The following is a 20709-nucleotide window of genomic DNA, read 5'->3' on the forward strand; positions in this document are numbered from 1 at the left end:
GCGGGTAGAAAGTGACCTCAGGAATGACCATTTTGGATTCCGGAGAAATTTAGGAAAACATAAAGCAATAGCGATCCGTCAACTTGTCTTAGAAGACAGCTTAAAAGCCGGCCAGTATGGCCGAGCGGTTCTAGGCGCTTCAGTCTGGAACCGCGCGACCCCTACAGTCGCAAGTTCGAATCCTGCCTCGGGCATGGATGTGTGTGATGTCCTTAGGTTAGTTAGGTTTAAGTAGTTCTAAATTCTAGGGGAATGATGACCTCAGGTGTTAAGTCCCTTTGTGCTCAGAGCCATTTGAACCACTTCAACAGGCAAATATACGTTGATATCATCTGCAGGGTTAGAGGAAGCTTTTGACTATGTTGACTGGATTAAACCCTTTGAAACTCTGAATGTATTAGGGATATAATACACAGAGTGAAATGCTATATACAGCTGTGCACAAACCAGACTACAGTTTTAACAGTTGAAGACTAGGAGTAGTTGGGAAAAAGAATGGAGACTCTCTCAGTTAGTATTCAATCTGTACGATGGACAAGTAGTAAAGGACAGCAAGAAGAAATCTGGAAAAGGAATTAGAGTCCAGGGAGGATAAATAAATACTTTGATGTTTGCGATGATATTGTAATTCTGTCAGAAATAGCAAAGGACTACAAAGAGCGATTGGAAGGAGTGGATAGTGATTGTAAAGGAGGATATATGATCACCATCAACAAAAGTAAATGAAGTATAATAGAATGTGATGTGTAGATGAGTATTTCTATTTGGGCGCCAAAATAGCTGATGATAGCCGAAATAGAAGTAATATAAAATGCTAACTGGCTATAGCATGAAAATCATTTCTGAAAAAGAGGAGTTTATCAACATCGAACATAAATTTATGTTTTATAGTAGTCTGAAGGTGGCAGGAGTAAAATACAGAGAGCGAAAGGCTGTTTACAATTTGTACAGAAACCAGATGGCAGTTATAAGAGTCGAGGGGCACGAAAGGGAAGCAGTGGTTCGGAAGGGAGTGAGACAGGGTTGTAGACTATCGCCGATGTTATTCAATCTGTATATTGAGCAAGCACTAAAGGAAACAAAAGAAAAATTCGGAGTTGGTATTAAAATCCATGGAGAAAACTGAAAACTTTGAGGTTCGCCGATGACATTGTAATTCTGTCATAGACAGTAAAGGACCTGGAGGAACAGCTGAATGGAATGGACCGTGTCTTGAAAGGAGAATATAAGATGAACATAAAAAAAAGCAAAACGAGAATAATGGAATGTAGTCGAATTAAATCAGGTGATGCTGCAGGAATTAGATTAGGAAATGAGACACTTAAAGTGGTAAATGAGCTTTGCTATTTGGGAAGCAAAATAAGTGATGATGGCCGAAGAAGAGAGGATATAAAATGTAGACTGGCAATGGCAAGGAAAGCGTTTCTGAAGAAGAGAAATTTGTTAACATCGAGTATAGATTTATGTGTCAGGAGGTTATTTCTAAAAGTATTTGTATGGAGTGTGGCCATGTATGGAAGTGAAACATGGACGATAAATATTTTGGACAAGAAGAGAATAGAAGCTTTCGAAATGTGGTGCTACAGAAGAATGCTGAAGATTAGATGGGTAGATCACAAAACTAATGAGGAGGTATTGAATAGGATTAGGGAGAAGAGAAGTTTGTGGCACAACTTGACTAGAAGAAGGGATCGGTTTGTAGGACATATTCTGAGGCATCAAGAGATCACAAATTTAATATTTGGGGGGGGGGGCAACTTGGAGGGTAAAAACCGTAGAGGGAAACCAAGAGAGGAATACACTAAACAGATTCAGAAGGATATCGGTTGCAGTAGGTACTGGGAGATGAAGAACCTTGCACAGGATAGAGTAGCATGGAGAGCTGCATCAAATCAATCTATGGACTGAAGACCACTACAAAGACAGGATTCTCTTCTTGAGGTATTTAGAGAGTAGCCTTATACGGAATTGAAACGTGATCGACAAGTGTTTCAGACAACAAGAAACTAGCAGCTCTTGATATGTGGTGCTACAGAAGAATGCTGAAAGCTAGTTGGGTAGAGCGAAGAAGAGGGCTGTACGTGGGGAGCGACATCTGTGCCGGAGGGCAAGGTCGCTCGGTCGGTGGGGCCCTGCGCAAACAGTCAGTTGGGGACGGAACGCCGTGGGCTCGAAGATCCAAGTGTAGAGGGCCGGTGTTGTCCTTATGGCGGTCATCGTGTGGTCATTCGAGGGCTGAGAAGTGATTTCTTGGTTCTGCCCTTGGATTCCGACGAAAAATTTGGTGTATGAGGCGAACATCAGAATTCTAAAAAGTTGTGCGTTGGTGGCGCATATATCAGACTTGTGAGTTGTTTAAGCTTTGCTTCGATACTGCAGTCTCCAGTAGGAGCGCTGCTTGGTAGGAGAGCGTTGATATCGACATTGTCATCTATTTAGCTGCTTTAAAGTAAATGTTTTGGGTCGAAGGCCGATCCAAGTGAGGGACCGAATCATTGCTTGTCTTATTAAGAAACGTAAGTCGGCCCCAGCTTGTTAAACTCTGTTACCTACAGTTATAACGAGTAATTTGACACTCTGGTAGCGTCCACGACTGAACTTTGGAGGTACTATTAAGTGTTTGTAGTAATAGAAAGATGACTGTGGAGCTATTCAGTCGGACGCTTATGAATCGTATTAATCAAATGGCTCTGAGCACTATGGGACTTACCATCTCACGTCATCAGTCCCCTAGAACTTAGAACTACTTAAACCTAACTAACCTAAGGACATCACACACATCCATGCCCGAGGCAGGATTCGAACCTGCTACCGTAGCGGTCGCGCGGTTCCAGACTGAAGCGCCTAGAACCGCTCGGCTCGTGTTAATCGCAGTTCACTTCTTAAGGCATTTTACGGTTCTACTTGTCGTGGCGAAATCGCCGATAGTATGTTCATACTTAAGCTTGGGGTGTCATTCAGTGGTTTGGTGTGGCCGTCCCACGAGCTTGAAGCCCCACATATTTTCTTTCTGCCTTTGCTGAGGTTTCCTTGCAACAGTTGCTGATTTGCCTCTTGTCTACCCACCGTACTGATGTTTGGTGAGGTGCGGTAAAGTCAAAGTGTTCAGTAGTACCGCATCTACCCCATCACCCGTTTTAAGATTTGCGAGCCTCCTCCGTATCGACATATAATCCCAGTATGCAATTTGTGTAAGTTGGTCGCGCCGTATTAACGTTTTGTACATCGTGGAAAAGCTTTCCCTTGTCGCTTGTGATCCTGAAGGACAGCACGGTGCACAGCAATGCATGACCACGACGAAATCAAAAGATATGTATTGTATATTATATTTTTAACGGATGTAACCAACGAGCTTGAGTAGATTTGCGTATTTTTTATTTATTTTGAAAGGATAAGATTTACATACCTGGTTAATTATAACGTCTATGCTTAATCATTTGTCATAATTAGTTGGGTGTAGTATGCATCACATGTAGGGATGTTTATGGTGTAAAGTATTTTATTGTGTAAGGTGTTTGAAAGGAAGGAAAATATTTTGTGATACTGTGCATATCGCAGAGGCTACGGGGTTTGAATGTACGTTGATAGCAATCAGATTTTATTGCATTTAAGTTGTTGTTGTAATTAAAATTTTGTGATCAGTATTTTATTTGCCTTTAGAGATCACAGGTGATATCTAGGAAAATTATGGTATTGCCATGTGGCGTTATATTCTTTTATTTAATCTTGCTTTATGCAATTTGTATTTTTTCCTTTGCTTGAAAAGAGATTTTGAGTTTTAAGCGTTGTAAATTGATTTTGGGAGCTGTTATTTGATCTACTATTACTCAAGAGACCGTTGGTTAAATAATGCTTCAGGAACTTTCATTGATAAACTGTATTGAGGATCTTGCTGTCCATGATAACAAATGTTCACTTACTATTTTAAAATCAAGTTAATGGTGTTGTAGAATCAGTAAAGGTAAAAAAAAACTATTATTAGAGAAACGGTGGCTGCCCGTACTCCCCAACTCCAAGTATCCAACGTATTGGCCTTCGGGCGTTGTCTGATGTTTTCCCCGGTATCTATCCCAGCTAACGCCTGAATACAATAAGCAGGTTCAAATGGATGCAGGTTGCAACAGTTATTGGGGGATGAAGAGACTTGCACAGGACAGACTAGCGTGAAGAGCTGCACCATGCCAATCTTCGGTCTGAAGACCACAGCAGAAACAACAGTAACAACAACAACAGTAACTAATAATTATTGCTTGCTGTGTTCAGGCGTAATATTAGTCATTAGTGGCCAATCCCAGCAAAAGATGTCACATGTATTCCATAAGCTTCTGTATTGTTTACAAATCTTAAGTTTACGAATTACACATATTTGAATGTATATCTGATGTAGTAGCTAATTTATTGGTTCAAGTCGTCTGTTGCCAGACAGCAGAATATATGAAAAAACCGTAAGCGAAATAATGTAGAAGATATATTAGTTTGCCATTATCAGGAGTACCGGTATGTCCAATGTGTGAGTTCTTTTTGTATTCATCTTAAAACATTACATCCTGTTCTTTCCCAGATAAGTGTAACATGCTGTGTAATAAGCTAATGTTGACGCAGACTCGAAAATTATTTTCTTTTGCATTCTAGTAACACTTCGTGGTGTCACCTTCAGGTCTCTAACACAGTGCACAAATTTTACCTACATGACAACTTGAAGTGAGATATAAATCAAAATGAACACACTTTATAACAAAAAATTTTTGAAGATATGTAAAAGTACAGTTCCATTTCTGTTTCTTGTTATGCCAAACTAAAATTTTTATCTCAAAAATTACGTCATAACTCATGACATGCGATATATTCCATGTTTATGCACTATGTTACAGATGTGAAAATGCCAACGAAGTCTGTCGAAACAGGTTGTTTGTAAATGAAATATTTACGCCATCTTGGCTTTAAAAAGGTTTTACTTCGTGGTCACCATATTGAAATTGGGAAAGATACGAAGTATTAGAAAATTTATCCGGCTTGCTTAGGCGGCTGGAGTTCTCGACATCTAGTTTAGAGATTACTGTTAGGACTCTAATGATTGAAGGAATAAATTGAAAGAATTCAAAAAACACTGCCAGTATTGTAACAGGTCGGAACAGCTCACATGAAAAAATAACAGAAGTGTTCATGGAGACTAAATGGAAATCATTGGAAGAAACCGACTTCAATTAATTTAGAGAGCCGGTATTCTACGTAGTCTGTTCCATAACTCTATCAAACTCATTGCGTATTTCATATAAGGATTTTGTGATCAACACGGGAGAGGCTATAAAAAAATCAGTTTGTTCCACCCTCCATTTGCCGTTTTGTGCTCTTGATTAATCATTCAGTTTAATAGCAATGTAACTGGGAGATTCCCCTTGAATTATGACTGTGTTGATATTGAAATGTGAGATGTGGGCACAATATTATAGATGTTCTACACATATTGTTTATAATTGCAATGCACTTCGTAAGCAGTATATTTTCAGTTACAGGAGTGTGATGTCATTTATAACAAATATGAAATAAACATAGACAAAAGAAAAAGCTCTCCTCGAAAGTTCCGAAAGATCTATATGATGACAGTTAATAACGCCACGTATCAAAGATTGCAGACATACTGGCGTGTAAATTCACTTACAGATATTTTGCAGTACAAGTAGTACCAAACATAACAGAAAGGAAATGTAAGTTACAACACAGGTAAAACGCGACTCAGTTTACAAATAAGTCAAGAAACACGCTCTGGAAATGTTATGTTCGTATTAGATCCATATTATGACAGCGGTGAGTGACGTAAGTTATATGGCTTTCCTGCGAATCTCCGAAAGTGTTTCCACTCCCACGAGGGAAAACAAGTGATTCTTGAGAGAGACGGATCCACTATGGAGGAAGATACTCACAGATAATCACTCTGGAGATGAGCTCGGGCAGAGGCGTGTGTTCTTCCTTTGTCGGGTGCGCTCCCCACTCCTCGCGTTGCACCAGACACAGCTCGCTGTCTGTAACAGATAGCGTTTCTGAGGATGAGCCCAAAGACGAAACGTTGCATTCGTGGCGATCATTTTTCTCTTCTGGAACACAATAAAGAATTATTTTATTAATATTGAAGTAATAAAAAATGTTCTTGCCACAGCATTACGTGAAAGACTGTAAGTGGCTTCTTTTGCACTCATATCATGCTACATCAAATGGTTAAAATGGCTCTGAGCACTATGGGACAACTTCTGAGGTCATCAGTCCCCTAGAACTTAGAACTACTTAAACCTAACTAACTTAAGGACATCACACACATCCATGCCCGAGGCAGGATTCGAACCTGCGACCGTAGCGATCCCGCGGTTCCAGGCTGTAGCGCTTAGAACCGCTCGGCCACACCGGCCGGCCATGCTACATCGTAACGTATGATGAAGGTATTAGTATCCAAGCATGAGTGTTACATCTTGCAGTGAGGTGCAAGCTATTTGGAAATTTTGTATGTGCTGGATCGGAAACGAAACGGAAACGTTGTCCCTTGCCTTGGGATGTATTGGTCCCGACCACATCACCCTTCTACTTTCCTAAGTTCACAAGATTCCCTCCAAACACTAGCACTTCTGGAAGAAGGCTATTGCAAAAACTTTCTTAGCCACGGAGTAGAGGTTGTTCCGCGAAAGGGAAGGATCCGAGTTCGAGTCTCGGCTAGGATCATAATATAAAATGTCAGAAACTTTGGGAACAGCACACACTCCTCTGAAAAACGGATCATTCATTATGAAAACACTCCATATGCTGTGGCGAAGCCGTTCCACCCCAGCGCGCCTTTTTCAATAAGTGCTAGTCTGGCACGATATGCTTTAGAGCGTTTGTATAATTTGGAATGTAGCAATAGGGTACTGGTAGACGTAAAGAAGTGAAATCAGGTCCTGCTTCATACGGAGATATCGAAGTCGATAAGAGAAATGCCCACAGCAGGCGAGCTTAGCTGTCCATGTTCCAACATGTTGCAAACGTTTAAGTTGTCAGGAGGTTTCAGGCTTATCACTAAAATATATTTTAATACTTGAACCACATTTCATTTGTAATAAAGAACATTTCTTATTTATGTGTCATAAATAGGATGCAAAAGCATTGTATAGCAGGGGTATCGATATAGGGATACCATGTGGTAAATTTATATAATGGAAAGAATAAACAGCGAATCCTCTTAACGTCGAGAGAAGCAGTACACTATATACATCCCCGTGCACTATTAGCAACATGTGTAACCAACTACGTTACATGTACCTTTTGCTTTATTTTATTTTTACCTTATTTGTCCACTGACAAATATCCACCGTTAGAGACTGACGTAAGCTGATAACGGATATTACTTCTATTTATTTAATGAGGGACTAGTATCGAGCAAACATGCCCATCATTAACAGCATCTTATATGTTGTTTCGGGTCATCTGTCATGTTTACTGGCAAATGTTTGATTTGTATGAAGAAAAGCAAAGGACCCTGAACCGAATCCCGTGGTGACACCAGCATTATGTAACCCCAGTCAGATTTAAACCTCTTCCCCATTTGTTGAAACTGGACTACCGCCCCCTACTTTCCAGATATAAAGTGAACCATTGTTACGCTTGTTGCCTAATCACAAAATGTTACAACTTGTGGAAGATTATTGCAGGGTCCACGCAATTATATGCTATAGTTAAATCAAGAAAATATCTGCGGTCCTCAGCCTACCGTTTAGCCTTGTCAGTGCCTCTTACACAAAAGAATAAATTACATTTTCTGTGGATTCTCCTTTCGCAATGCCATATGTCGAGTGTGACAACTAATTATGTGTACTGACATGGGTCGCTACTCTCCTGCGCATTAATTTGTCTAAAACGTTTGAAAACATTCACTGTCTTGATATAAGATATGAAAATCGATCAGACATTTCACATATTATGTTGAGCGTTGTAGAACGACATAGAAAGACAGTTTTGGTTTGCCATTCTCTTTCCTCAAACATTTGCTTCAAGATGTTCCAATTAATGAAAGAAATTTCCTTTTTTTCTGCTGAAACTGTAGGTGCATTGAAACATGTAGGAGGAGGATATTTTCAAGGTTCTCGTGGTCTTCATTTTATAAGATATGATGTTATTTTTGAATCTTATAAAGCGTAAGAACTGGAGTTCCAAGACAAGTAATGTTAGCTATAACTTGGCAATGCAGACAGTGTAAAATCCAAGGTCAAATATGATTTCTTTGGATTAAGGCTCATACCAATATACTTCCAGTGAAGAAGATGATTTAATCGCTAAGGAAGCCATCCTTAGAACTGAATCGTTTGGTCACCCAGAACGCATTCACAAAAATGGCGAGATGTCTTGACACCATAAAGCTAGTTTGTGGTAAACACCGTAGACCTTGTCTTCCCTTGTTTTCAATGACGTCTGTTTTCCCACATTCAGTTCTTTTAGACCAACTCTTGTATTACAAAAGAGTTTCTAAAACTTTTGCGATCTGACGAAGTATCATTGTTACAACACACATCTTTGAATTATATCAGCAGCCTCCGGAAAACTATATTTAATGCAAAGACTATATATATATATATATATATATATATATATATATATATATATATATTGTAGTATATGGAGAATGATATTACTTGTGATATTAACACAAGTATCGGCATTTTACATAGCCAAACTATAAGAAAGAAACTAGACAACTTCGAAACACTTCAAAACACCAATGAAAACAATATGGATTCATCACAAATAACAAAAATTAGAACATCCACAACAATATCATCTCAGTTTTTGTAGTATCCTACATTAGTAAAAATGCCCTCTCTCTCTCTCTCTCTCTCTCTCTCTCTCTCTATCTATCTATCTCTTACACACACACGCGCACACACACACACACACACACACACACACACACACACACACACACACACACACACACAGGCAATGTCGATATGAAATAATGACTAAAAATGTTGTATGTTAGCCAGTATTGGCAACATTATTATTATACACAGCCTGAAGCACCGAGAAGACACAGCCAAGTCTCAATGTAACTTCGTTCTTGTACACAGCATCAGCAGATGTGTAAACGATTGGAGTTGTAATTCTGTGCAAAAGGTAGAATGGCCATTAGAGTGTATTAGTGTTGTTCGTGTTTAGTGTAGTTACCGGTTTTGTTAGCTATACATGGTGTGACAACAGTCAGCAACACGTATAAGGGCCTTGCACGTCACCTTCTGTGCAGATGGGTGGACCCAGTCGATACTGAAGCATGTGTGGAACAGTCTGTTCTTCCCTGCAGTCACCTTGGGTTTGGTTTTCTTTAGTGTATCCTCTTTTTGCCAGGTTAATCCACGATCTGCCCTCTCCTGACCTCAGCCTATTCAAAGACTTCCAGACTGGCCAGTTCATGAGCTGGTTCATTCACACCAGAAACATCCATATGAGCACGACAAATGATTGTATACAATCTGGATCTGCATTAGTTATGCGACTTACCAACATATTAAACTCACTTTCATGTTACAGGAGTAGAAGGTGCGGTGGACCACATCAAACCAGTCAGTAGACTGGTGACCCCCAGAACACGTTTAATGGTCGCCCACCCCTTACCTTGGTCCGGCTTGGTGACGCTGATGCTCCTCTCGACGCTGGAGCGCTGCAGCACGTGGTTGACGCTGAGCGGGCCCAGCACGTAGTTGACGCCGCCTACGTGCACGTTCCTGGAGCTGGACACGCTCACCACCTCGTGACTCTCGCTGGACCGCTCCGTCAGTGTCTCTCCGTGGCCTCCGCTGGACTCTGCAATATGGCCGCCTCCCTGTCGCATCGCGAAGGCCACACTCTGTCCTCTCGCCGTCGGGCTGGTCGTCACCTGCAGACTGCTGGCGACGGCTTCTGCGCGTAGCACGGCTCTCTGTCCACCAGAGCAATCTCCGCTGCCTTCAGGCTTGCCGACGGTCTTCGGCAGGTGGAATTCGTAGTGAGGTGTCAGAGGACTGAACGTTCCATTATTTCCAACATGGGAATCGGCGGAGGCATTCGATTTCTCTGCAGTGCACTCCCTTTCCACGTGTGAGCTGTCATTCGTTCTTTCAGAAGCCGTACCTACACGGTCAGGTTGTTTCCTGAAATTAAAAGTACAAATGAATCACTGTTGTACAGGATATGGGCAAGTGGTGGGCGTTATGAAATGAATAGGACAAAATCTAGACAAAGGCCATTTTTTTGGCGTAAGCATGTTAAAAAGGAGCCACATGGGCCTAGGGAGGTGAGGGTGAGTCAGAGCATAGAGTTTGGTGAAAGATAGTTCGCGAAGCTACCGAAAGTCTGCCAAAACTAACAAGGAGACGGCACGACCGTGGGGTTCGGGATTTGTCCGACATTTTGTGTGGTGAAAGAAGACCCCTAACACCTCACTTGGTCAAAATATTAGAACGCACTACTCAGAAAATCCCGAGAAAAATCGATCCAAAGTTTCTTAGGTGTCTTATGAGTAGAAAACGATATTCCCTCGCCAAGCCGCCGCCTGGCCTACATGGTTAGCGGTCGGACATTTACGCTAGATGTCTCCGGATCGATTCCTCCTCTGAGACTTTTTTTTTTCTTCTGTTGTTTGCAAAACTGCAGCGCATTGTTACAGGAGAATCGTGAAATTAATTCCCGGGAAGACTGTATAAAAATGCATTCTATAATTTACCATCAGTTATCGTCACCAATATTCCGAGACATGATTCAGTACGCCTGGTTTGCCTCAAAATTATCAGAAACACAAAACTTTTTCGTAAATGTTAATTGGGCATATTTTTTGTACAGATTTATTGCAAACGCCCTGTGATTGTAAAAAATCCGCTTCTATATGTTGAGCAAGATGTTGCAAAAATTATTGCTTAGTTTGGTTTTAGGATAATTACCACTGCGGTTCTTGTTTATAATTATTATATGTATAAAAATTGAATGTTTCCCAATCGAATTTGTTATTCTGATTTAAAAAAAACCAATGGTTCTCCTTATACAGGGTGCTACAAAAAGGTACGGCCAAACTTTCAGGAAAGATTCCTCACACACAAAGAAAGAAAATATGTTATGTGGACATGTGTCCGCTTACTTTCCATGTTAGAGCTCATTTTATTACTTCTCTTCAAATCACATGAATCATGGAATGGAAACACACAGCAACAGAACGTACCAGCGTGACTTCAAACACTTTGTTACAGGAAATGTTCAAAATGTCTTCCGTTAGCGAGGATACAGGCATCCACCCTCCGTCGCATGGAATCCCTGATGCGCTGATGCAGCCCTGGAGAGTGGCGTATTGTATCACAGCCGTCCAAAATGCGAGCACGAAGAGTCTCCACATTTGGTACCGGGGTTGCGTAGACAAGAGCTTTCAAATGCCCCCATAAATGAAAGTCGAGAGGGTTGAGGTCAAGAGAGCGTGGAGGCCATGGAATTGGTCCGCCTCTACCAATCCATCGGTCACCGAATCCGTTGTTAAGAAGCGTACGAACACTTGGACTGAAATGTGCAGGAGGTTCATTGTGCACGAACCAGAAGTTGTGTCGTACTTGTAAAGGCACGTGTTCTAGCAGCAAAGGTAGAGTATCCCGTATGAAATCATGATAACGTGCTCCATTGAGCGTAGGTGGAAGAACATGGGGCCCAATCAAGACATCACCAACAATGCCTGCCCAAACGTTCACAGAAAATCTGTGTTGATGACGTGATTGCACAATTGCGTGCGGATTCTCGTCAGGCCACACATGCTGATTGTGAAAATTTACAATTTGATCACATTGGAATGAAGCCTCATCTGTAAAGAGAAAATTTTGCACTTAAATGAGGATTGATACATTGTTGGGTGAACCATTCGCAGAAGAGTACCCGTGGAGGCCAATCAGCTGCTGATAGTGCCTGCACACGCTGTACATGGTAAGGAAACAACTGGTTCTCCCGTAGCACTCTCCATACCTTGTACAGCAGCAACTTCTCTGACGCTGACACTAGGGTTATTGTCACCTGCACGAAGAATTGCCTCGTCCATTGCAAGTGTCCTCGACGTTCTAGGTCTTCCCCAGTCGCGAGTCATAGGCTGGAATGTTCCGTGCTCCCTAAGACGCCGATCAATTGCTTCACACGTCTTCCTCTTGGGACACCTACGTTCTGGAAATCTGTCTCGATACAAACGTATCGCGGCACGGCTATTGCCCCGTGCTAATCCATACATCAAATGGGCACCTGCCAACTCCGGATTTGTAAACATTGCACTGACTGCAAAACCACGTTCGTGATGAACACTAACCTGTTGATGTTACGTACTGATGTGCTTGATGCTAGAACTGTAGAGCAATGAGTCGCATGTCAAAACAAGCACCGAAGTCAACATTACCTTCCTTCAATTGGGCCAACTGGCGGTGAATCGAGGAAGTACAGTACATACTGACAAAACTAAAATGAGCTCTAACATCGAAAGTAATCGTTTCCGGACACATGTCCACATAACATATTTTCTTTATTTGTGTGTGAGGAATGTTTCCTGAAAGTTTGGTCGTACATTTTTGTAACACCCTGAATACTTTACAATGAAAAATGGAAAACGCACCGCCATGAATTGTGTTGTTGATTTCAAAAAGAAAATTATTCGATAATGTAACTAATTTGTTAAAGATAAAGTAGGTTGGGGAAACTTTCTGAATACCTGGTGGAATAAAAAAAAAGAGAAACAAAAGATATAATGTGCCAGAGTAGGAATAGAGCCCGAGACCACTGGCGCAAGAGTCCGAGCCCTAAACACCTATGCCAGACGGCCTCTCGGCAATGGACTTACAATTTATAGACATAAGGCACCTAAGAAACTTTGGATCGATTTTTCCCGGGATTTTCCGGGTAGTGCATCGTAATACACTCCTGGAAATTGGAATAAGAACACCGTGAATTCATTGTCCCAGGAAGGGGAAACTTTATTGACACATTCCTGGGGTCAGATACATCACATGATCACACTGACAGAACCACAGGCACATAGACATAGGCAACAGAGCATGCACAATGTCGGTACTAGTAGAGTGTATATCCACCTTTCGCAGCAATGCAGGATGCTATTCTCCCATGGAAACGATCGTAGAGATGCTGGATGTAGTCCTGTGGAACGGCTTGCCATGCCATTTCCACCTGGCGCCTCAGCTGGACCAGCGTTCGTGCTGGACATGCAGACCGCGTGAGACGACGCTTCATCCAGTCCCAAACATGCTCAATGGGGGACAGATCCGGAGATCTTGCTGGCCAGGGTAGTTGACTTACACCTTCTAGAGCACGTTGGGTGGCACAGGATACATGCGGACGTGCATTGTCCTGTTGGAACAGGAAGTTCCCTTGCCGGTCTAGGAATGGTAGAACGATGGGTTCGATGACGCTTTGGATGTACCGTGCACTATTCAGTGTCCCCTCGACGATCACCAGAGGTGTACGGCCAGTGTATCAGATCGCTCCCCACACCATGATGCCGGGTGTTGGCCCTGTGTGCCTCGGTCGTATGCAGTCCTGATTGTGACGCTCACCTGCACGGCGCCAAACACGCATACGACCATCATTGGCACCAAGGCAGAAGCGACTCTCATCGCTGAAGACGACACGTCTCCATTCGTCCCTCCATTCACGCCTGTCGCGACACTACTGGAGGCGGGCTGCACGATGTTGGGACGTGAGCGGAAGACGGCCTAGCGGTATGCGGGACCGTAGCCGAGCTTCATGGAGAAGGTTGCGAATGGTCCTCGACGATATCCCAGGAGCAACAGTGTCCCTAATTTGCTGGGAAGTGGCGGTGCGGTCCCCTACAGCACTACGTAGGATCCTACGGTCTTGGCGTGCATCCGTGCGTCGCTGCGGTCCGGTCCCAGGTCGACAGGCACGTGCACCTTCCGCCGACCACTGGCGACAACATCGATGTACTGTGGAGACCTCACGCCCCACGTGTTGAGCAATTCGGCGGTACGTCCACCCGGCCTCCCGCATGTCCACTATACGCCCTCGCTCAAAGTCCGTCAACTGCACATACGGTTCACGTCCACGCTGTCGTGGCATGCTACGAGTGTTAAAGACTGCGATGGAGCTTCGAATGCCACGGCAAACTGGCTGACACTGACGGCGGCGGTGCACAAATGCTGCGCAGCTAGCGCCATTCGACGGCCAACACCGCGGTTCCTGGTGTGTCCGCTGTGCCGTGCGTGTGATCATTGCTTGTACAGCCCTCTCGCAGTGTGCGGAGCAAGTATGGATTGGTCTGACACACCGGTATCAATGTGTTCTTTTTTCCATTTCCAGGAGTCTATTTTAACCACGTCAGGTGTTAGGAGTCCTCTTTCACCACACAAAATTTCGGACAAATGCCCGACCCCAAGCCTGTGCCGTCTCCTTGTAAGTCCACAGTGCCGCAGCACCGGGAGAAGCGGGAGAGGTTCACTGCTACAGGTCGCGCATCCGACTCCCATGTGAGCAAGAATACAAGAGGTATATTCGACCACGCGGCTTCCTTCGCCCTGATTGGTCAGGATCGAGAAAACCTCGTCAGCTGTGAGGGATGCTTGTGGCCAAGGTGCCCTTCCTCGGTGCTGACTTCCTGTTGCTAGAACGTGGGACGAAAGAATTTACAAGCAGGCGACATTGCCGGCCGTGGCTTGGCCATAACGGAAAAATGAAGCTACCGTTTGAAAGCTCATATAATAAAGTAAAATCACCTACTATCTGGCTCATCCTTTACTCTTTGTTGTAAGTGCAGGCACTGAATACACGGGAACAGCGTCCGTTAGAGATTAAAATTGCACAACTGCCACAACTCTCACGTACATTTTTCGTTATTTAGACATGTGTCATTAGTTACGGAACATATTCACATTTTGCTATTATGCATTGATGTCAGCTGTTTCCGACACAAGAAAATTTGCGCAGTACATGGACTCGAACCCGAATTTCCCGCTTATCGCGAGCTGTCGCCTTGATCACTTCGGCTATCTGAGCACGCCTCCATGACCGATCCACTCGACCAACAAGAGCAACTTCAGAATTTACACATCCAGGGGCCATACATTACAGCCCACGACGACGTAATTTCTGGAGATGTTCGAGTTGGTCTAGTGCAGTGGTTCCCAACCTTCCTCACACCGTTACACCTCAGTGCAATTAGACATTAGTTGGTACCCTCACGATCCTGCCATCTTTCCCCCCCCTCCTTTCCCCCACAATATCACCAACATTAGCACCCAACTAAACTGTTGAATGAAACACTTTTCTTGGATCACTTTTACTTTTAGAATGATTAAAGATGAATGACATTTCGTTTGAGTGTGTGTGTGTGTGTGTCAGAATGAATAACGCAGGAATTCGTGGTACATCACAAGTGCGACTCACAGCTCCTTCTCAGATGAGAAAGCTAACCATCCACAGTGAGAGTAGACATTTGTTACAAAACATATTTCCCCTGCGTTATTCCTCTCCATGGCGACACTTGCTTGAGCTTGTAATGGTACTTGAATTACGTAACCATTACAGCAGTTCGCCTGAACCTCTCGATACCAATAATATTCTACTGTGTTTCTGTAAAGTAATTGACATATTTCTGAGGCAACAGTCAGATTTGATTTCATTAATGTAGATGTACTTTGATTCATCGATATGTTTATATTGCAGTGATATTATTCTTGTGTGTATTCTTTCTTTTCTCACTATTATCTTTGACGTACTTGTAACTCTGATTTTTGGGAGCGTAAGCGAATATTAGTTAGTTAGAGAGTCGGACCTTGAAAAAGTCAAGTCTTGGTGGTTATATTGGAAAGACGCATATTGCAGTCAGCTTATAAAATGTGAACTTTAACAGTGAGGAAGATGTTTTCAAGTATGTTTTGTATTGTGAAATGATGTTTTGTGTGTTACGTGGTGTTGTAGCAAAAGTAATAAAAAAGAAGTGTAACTTAAATTCGGAGTGCTGATTATTTTTTTACATCACCATTGTGCTAACTTTCAAAGGTTTAATCTTCAAGAATGGTTTGTGAAACACATCTCTAAAACTTTTGAATATGGCAGAATAAAAACCTAGACCTCTTTGCATCCGAGCTTGGAATCATCACCACCTAGATTTTCGACGATTGATCCATGATTTTACAACGAGACCTGCTTGAGAAACACGAAAAGATGAGTGCCTAGTTTATTCATTATTTCAAGAAATGACTTTATTAACTGTGCTCTAATGAAACTTGCCACATAATAACTATGTTGTTGCCCGAAAATACAGTGTTTAGCAGCTCGAGCAACACCACAATCATTATTAAATTATGACATTTGTTGTGGTAGGGTTGTTAGAACCTGCACACTCAAACCTCATCTAAAACAAAGAAGTTAAAATATGTGCACTATATGTTCGTAAATCACTTCATTGCTGCTCTCCTTACTTTTGAATTGGCAAAAATTGGAAAACGTCAGGCTGTAAATGCTTTGTGTCTGATCACAGCCACTGATTGTGATAGTAATAACAATACTGTGTACAGCACTATAGAAGCCATTATGTAGGATCTACTGTGTCTTACTGTCAATTAACTCATTTATCTTTTTCGGAGTGAGTAATGAGCAATTTATGGATTACTGCAGGTACTGTCTACCAATTTTAGAATACTTCACTTGAGATATTAGCAGTTGTTACGTTTGTGTCTCACTTTTATCATCAGCGATGTACAGGACAAAGCACAACATAAGTCTGTGTGTATTGAGTGGACTATGTGAGGAACCTGTAACCTCCATCACATTAATACTACCAACTGAGGAAAATTAATTTTTGATAACTTATATAATCAATATTATAGTCTTACCAAATTGACACAATTTCGAGTCGTGACCAACAGAATCGATTCATTTACACACATCACAAAACGTTTTGCATCACCTCGGTTCCGAGAGTTCAGGAGCCTGTACAGAAAATTGTAATAGAGATAAATACACTCCTGGAAATGGAAAAAAGAACACATTGATACCGGTGTGTCAGACCCACCATACTTGCTCAGCACACTGCGAGAGGGCTGTACAAGCAATGATCACACGCACGGCACAGCGGACACACCAGGAACCGCGGTGTTGGCCGTCGAATGGCGCTAGCTGCGCAGCATTTGTGCACCGCCGCCGTCAGTGTCAGCCAGTCTGCCGTGGCATACGGAGCTCCATCGCAGTCTTTAACACTGGTAGCATGCCGCGACAGCGTGGACGTGAACCGTATGTGCAGTTGACGGACTTTGAGCGAGGGCGTATAGTGGACATGCGGGAGGCCGGGTGGACGTACCGCCGAATTGCTCAACACGTGGGGCGTGAGGTCTCCACAGTACATCGATGTTGTCGCCAGTGGTCGGCGGAAGGTGCACGTGCTCGTCGACCTGGGACCGGACCGCAGCGACGCACGGATGCACGCCAAGTCCGTAGTATTCTACGCAGTGCCGTAGGGGACCGCACCGCCACTTCCCAGCAAATTAGGAACACTGTTGCTCCTGGGGTATCGGCGAGGACCATTCGCAACTGTCTACATGAAGCTGGGCTACGGTCCCGCACACCGTTAGGCCGTCTTCCGCTCACGCCCCAACATCGTGCAGCCCGCCTCCAGTGGTGTCGCGACAGGCGTGAATGGAGGGACGAATGGAGACGTGTCGTCTTCAGCGATGAGAGTCACTTCTGCCTTGGTGCCAATGATGGTCGTATGCGTGTTTGGCGCCGTGCAGGTGAGCGCCACAATCAGGACTGCATACGACCGAGGCACACACGGCCAACACCCGGCATCATGGTGTGGGGAGCGATCTCCTACACTGGCCGTACACCTCTGGTGATCGTCGAGGGGACACTGAATAGTGCACGGTACATCCAAACCGTCATCGAACCCATCGTTCTACCATTCCTAGACCGGCAAGGGAACTTCCTGTTCCAACAGGACAATGCACGCCCGCATGTATCCCGTGCCACCCAACGTGCTCTAGAAGGTGTAAGTCAACTACCCTGGCCAGCAAGATCTCCGGATCTGTCCCCCATTGAGCATGTTTGGGACTGGATGAAGCGTCGTCTAACGCGGTCTGCATGTCCAGCACGAACGCTGGTCCAACAGAGGCGCCAGGTGGAAATGGCATGGCAAGCCGTTCCACAGGACTACATCCAGGATCTCTACGATCGTCTCCATGGGAGAATAGCAGCCTGCATTGCTGCGAAAGGTGGATATACACTGTACTAGTGCCGACATTGTGCATGCTCTGTTGCCTGTGTCTATGTGCCTGTGGTTCTGTCAGTGTGATCATGTGATGTATCTGACCCCAGGAATGTGTCAATAAAGTTTCCCCTTCCTGGGACAATGAATTCATGGTATTCTTATTTCAATTTCCAGGAGTGTATAAAAATGATTTCGGCCCTTTTTATTGCTCATGAAAACGACACATTGCATGTTGTACCATCATACAGCGAGACCTTCAGAGGTGGTGGTCCAGATTGCTGTATACACCGGTACCTCTAAAACCCAGTAGCACGACCTCTTGCATTAATGCTTGCCTGTATTCGTTGTGGCATACTATCCAGAAGTTCATCAAGGCACTATTGGTCCAGATTGTCCCTTCTCAACGGCTATTCGGCATAGATCCCTCAGAGTGGTTGGTCGGTCACGTCGTAAATAAATAGCTCTTTTCAACCTGTCTCAGGCATGTTCGATAGGGTTCATGGACGGCCGCGGTGGTCTAGTCTAGCGGATCTAGGCGCTCAGTCCGGAACCGCGCGACTGCTACAGTCGCAGGTTCGAATCCTGCCTCGGGCATGGATGTGTGTGATGTCCTTAGGTTAGTTAGGTTTAAGTAGTTCTAAGTTCTGGGGACTGATGACCACAGCTGTTAAGTCCCATAGTCCTCAGAGCCATTTGAACCATTTGATAGGGTTCATGTCTGGAGAACATGCTGGCCAGTCTAGTTTAGCGATCTCGTTATCCTGAACGAAGTCATTTGCATGATGGAGGCCCAAATTGTTGTCCATGAAGACGAATGCGTTGCCAATATGCTGCCGATATGGTTGCACTATCGGTCGCAGGATGACATTCACGTATCGTACAGCCGTCTCGGCGCCTTCATGATCACCAGCGGCGTACATCTGCCCCACATAATGCCACCCCAAAACAGCCGCACTCGCTGGACTCTGTGTCTAAGGCGTTCAGCCTGACCGGATTGCCTCAAACACGCCTACGAAGATTGTCAGATTGAAGGCATATACGATACTCATCGGTGAAGAGAACGTGATGCCAATCCTGAGCGGTCCATTCGGCATGTTGTTGGGCCCATCTGTACCGCGCTGCATGGTGTCGGGTTTGTAATGATGGACCTCGCCATGGACGTCGGAAGTGAATTTGCGCAACATGCAGCCTATTGCGCTCAGTTTGAGTCGTAACACTACGTCTTGTGGTAGCACGAAAAGCATTAGTCAACATGGTGGCGTTTCTGTCAGGGTTCCTCCGTGCCATAATTCGTAGGTAGCGGTCATCCACTGCAGTAGTAGCCCTTGGGCGGCCAGAGTGCGGCATGTCATTGACAGTTTCTGTCTCTCTGTATGTCCTCCAAGTCCGAACAACATCGCATTGGTTCACTCCGAAAAGCCTGGACACTTCCGTTCTCGAGAGTCCTTCCTGTCACAAAGTAACAATGCGGACGCGATCGAACCGCGGTACTGACCAACTAGGTGTGGTTAAACTACGACAACACGAGCCGTGTACCTCCTTCCTGGTGGAATGAGAGGAACTGATCGGCTGTCGGAGCTCCTCCGTCTAATAGGCTCTGGTCATGCTTGGTTGTTTACATCTTTTGGCGGGTTTAGTGACATCTCTGAACAGTCGAAGGGACTGTGTTTGTGATACAATATCCACAGTCAACGTCTATCTTCAGGAGCTCTGGGAACCGGGGTGATGAAAAACTTTTTTTTGGTGTGTCTGTTGTCATACCGTCATGGTTAAAGTATACTTTGCGTGGCTATTTAAAGCCGCCACCGAGTGTGTTGCACCGCCGTCCACAGAGGTGAGAAGCGGCTGCTGAGATGTGTATGGACGAAGAGGCGTGTAACTGTTGCGCAACCGACCACCCAGATGACTCAGGGGACTACCAAAGTGTCTCCTGAACGACCTTTTAGCAAACGTTGCTGCGTTTGGGCCTTCACAGCAGGGGCTTCATTCATGAAACCATGCTGACTGCTGTTCACAGGCGCCGAATGCTGAAATTTGCACGCCAATACCAGAGCTGGAGTGGCGACAGATGGCCTTTTCAGAATCGCGCTGTGTGCTCCATCGCACAGATGGCCGTTGGCGTGTACGGCATGAAACGTCTCGAAGCAAACATACCCTGCAACCAGGAGGGGACGTTTATGGTCTGGGAAATGTTTCCTTGGCATTCCGCGAGTGACCTCGTCATTCTGGAAGGCACAATGGATCTACAAAGATATGCTTCTATCGTTTGGGACCACGTACATCCCTATGTGAAGTTTGTTTTTCCTCGACACGATGGCATCTTCCAGCAGAACAATGCAAAGAGTCACTAAACTCTCAGAGTATGTGCGTGGTTCGAAGAGCACCAGGATGAATCACCCGGCCCCAAAACCACCTCCTTCCACCCCCCCCCCCCCCCGCCCAGCTTTAAACCAAGTCCAGAATATTTGTTA

At 44.3% G+C, this 20709-nt stretch overlaps 1 protein-coding gene across 3 annotated transcripts in view; it reads right to left on the reverse strand.

The window, feature by feature from the left end:
- Positions 1–20709, reverse strand: part of LOC126266759 (uncharacterized) — a 181083-nt gene that overhangs the window by 26886 nt on the left and 133488 nt on the right. For 2 of the 3 annotated variants that reach the window (XM_049971278.1, XM_049971279.1), the window contains exons 4-5: positions 9628–10142; positions 5922–6020 (exon numbers count right to left, since the gene is read on the reverse strand). In XM_049971278.1, coding sequence (XP_049827235.1) covers positions 5922–6020; positions 9628–10142 — 614 coding nt within the window. Of the gene's footprint in view, positions 1–5921; positions 6093–9627; positions 10143–20709 lie in introns of all 3 variants that reach the window. The other variant, XM_049971276.1, reaches the window with a different exon arrangement.

Source organism: Schistocerca gregaria, chromosome 4 (assembly GCF_023897955.1).
Source record: "Schistocerca gregaria isolate iqSchGreg1 chromosome 4, iqSchGreg1.2, whole genome shotgun sequence".
Lineage (NCBI taxonomy): Eukaryota > Metazoa > Arthropoda > Insecta > Orthoptera > Acrididae > Schistocerca > Schistocerca gregaria.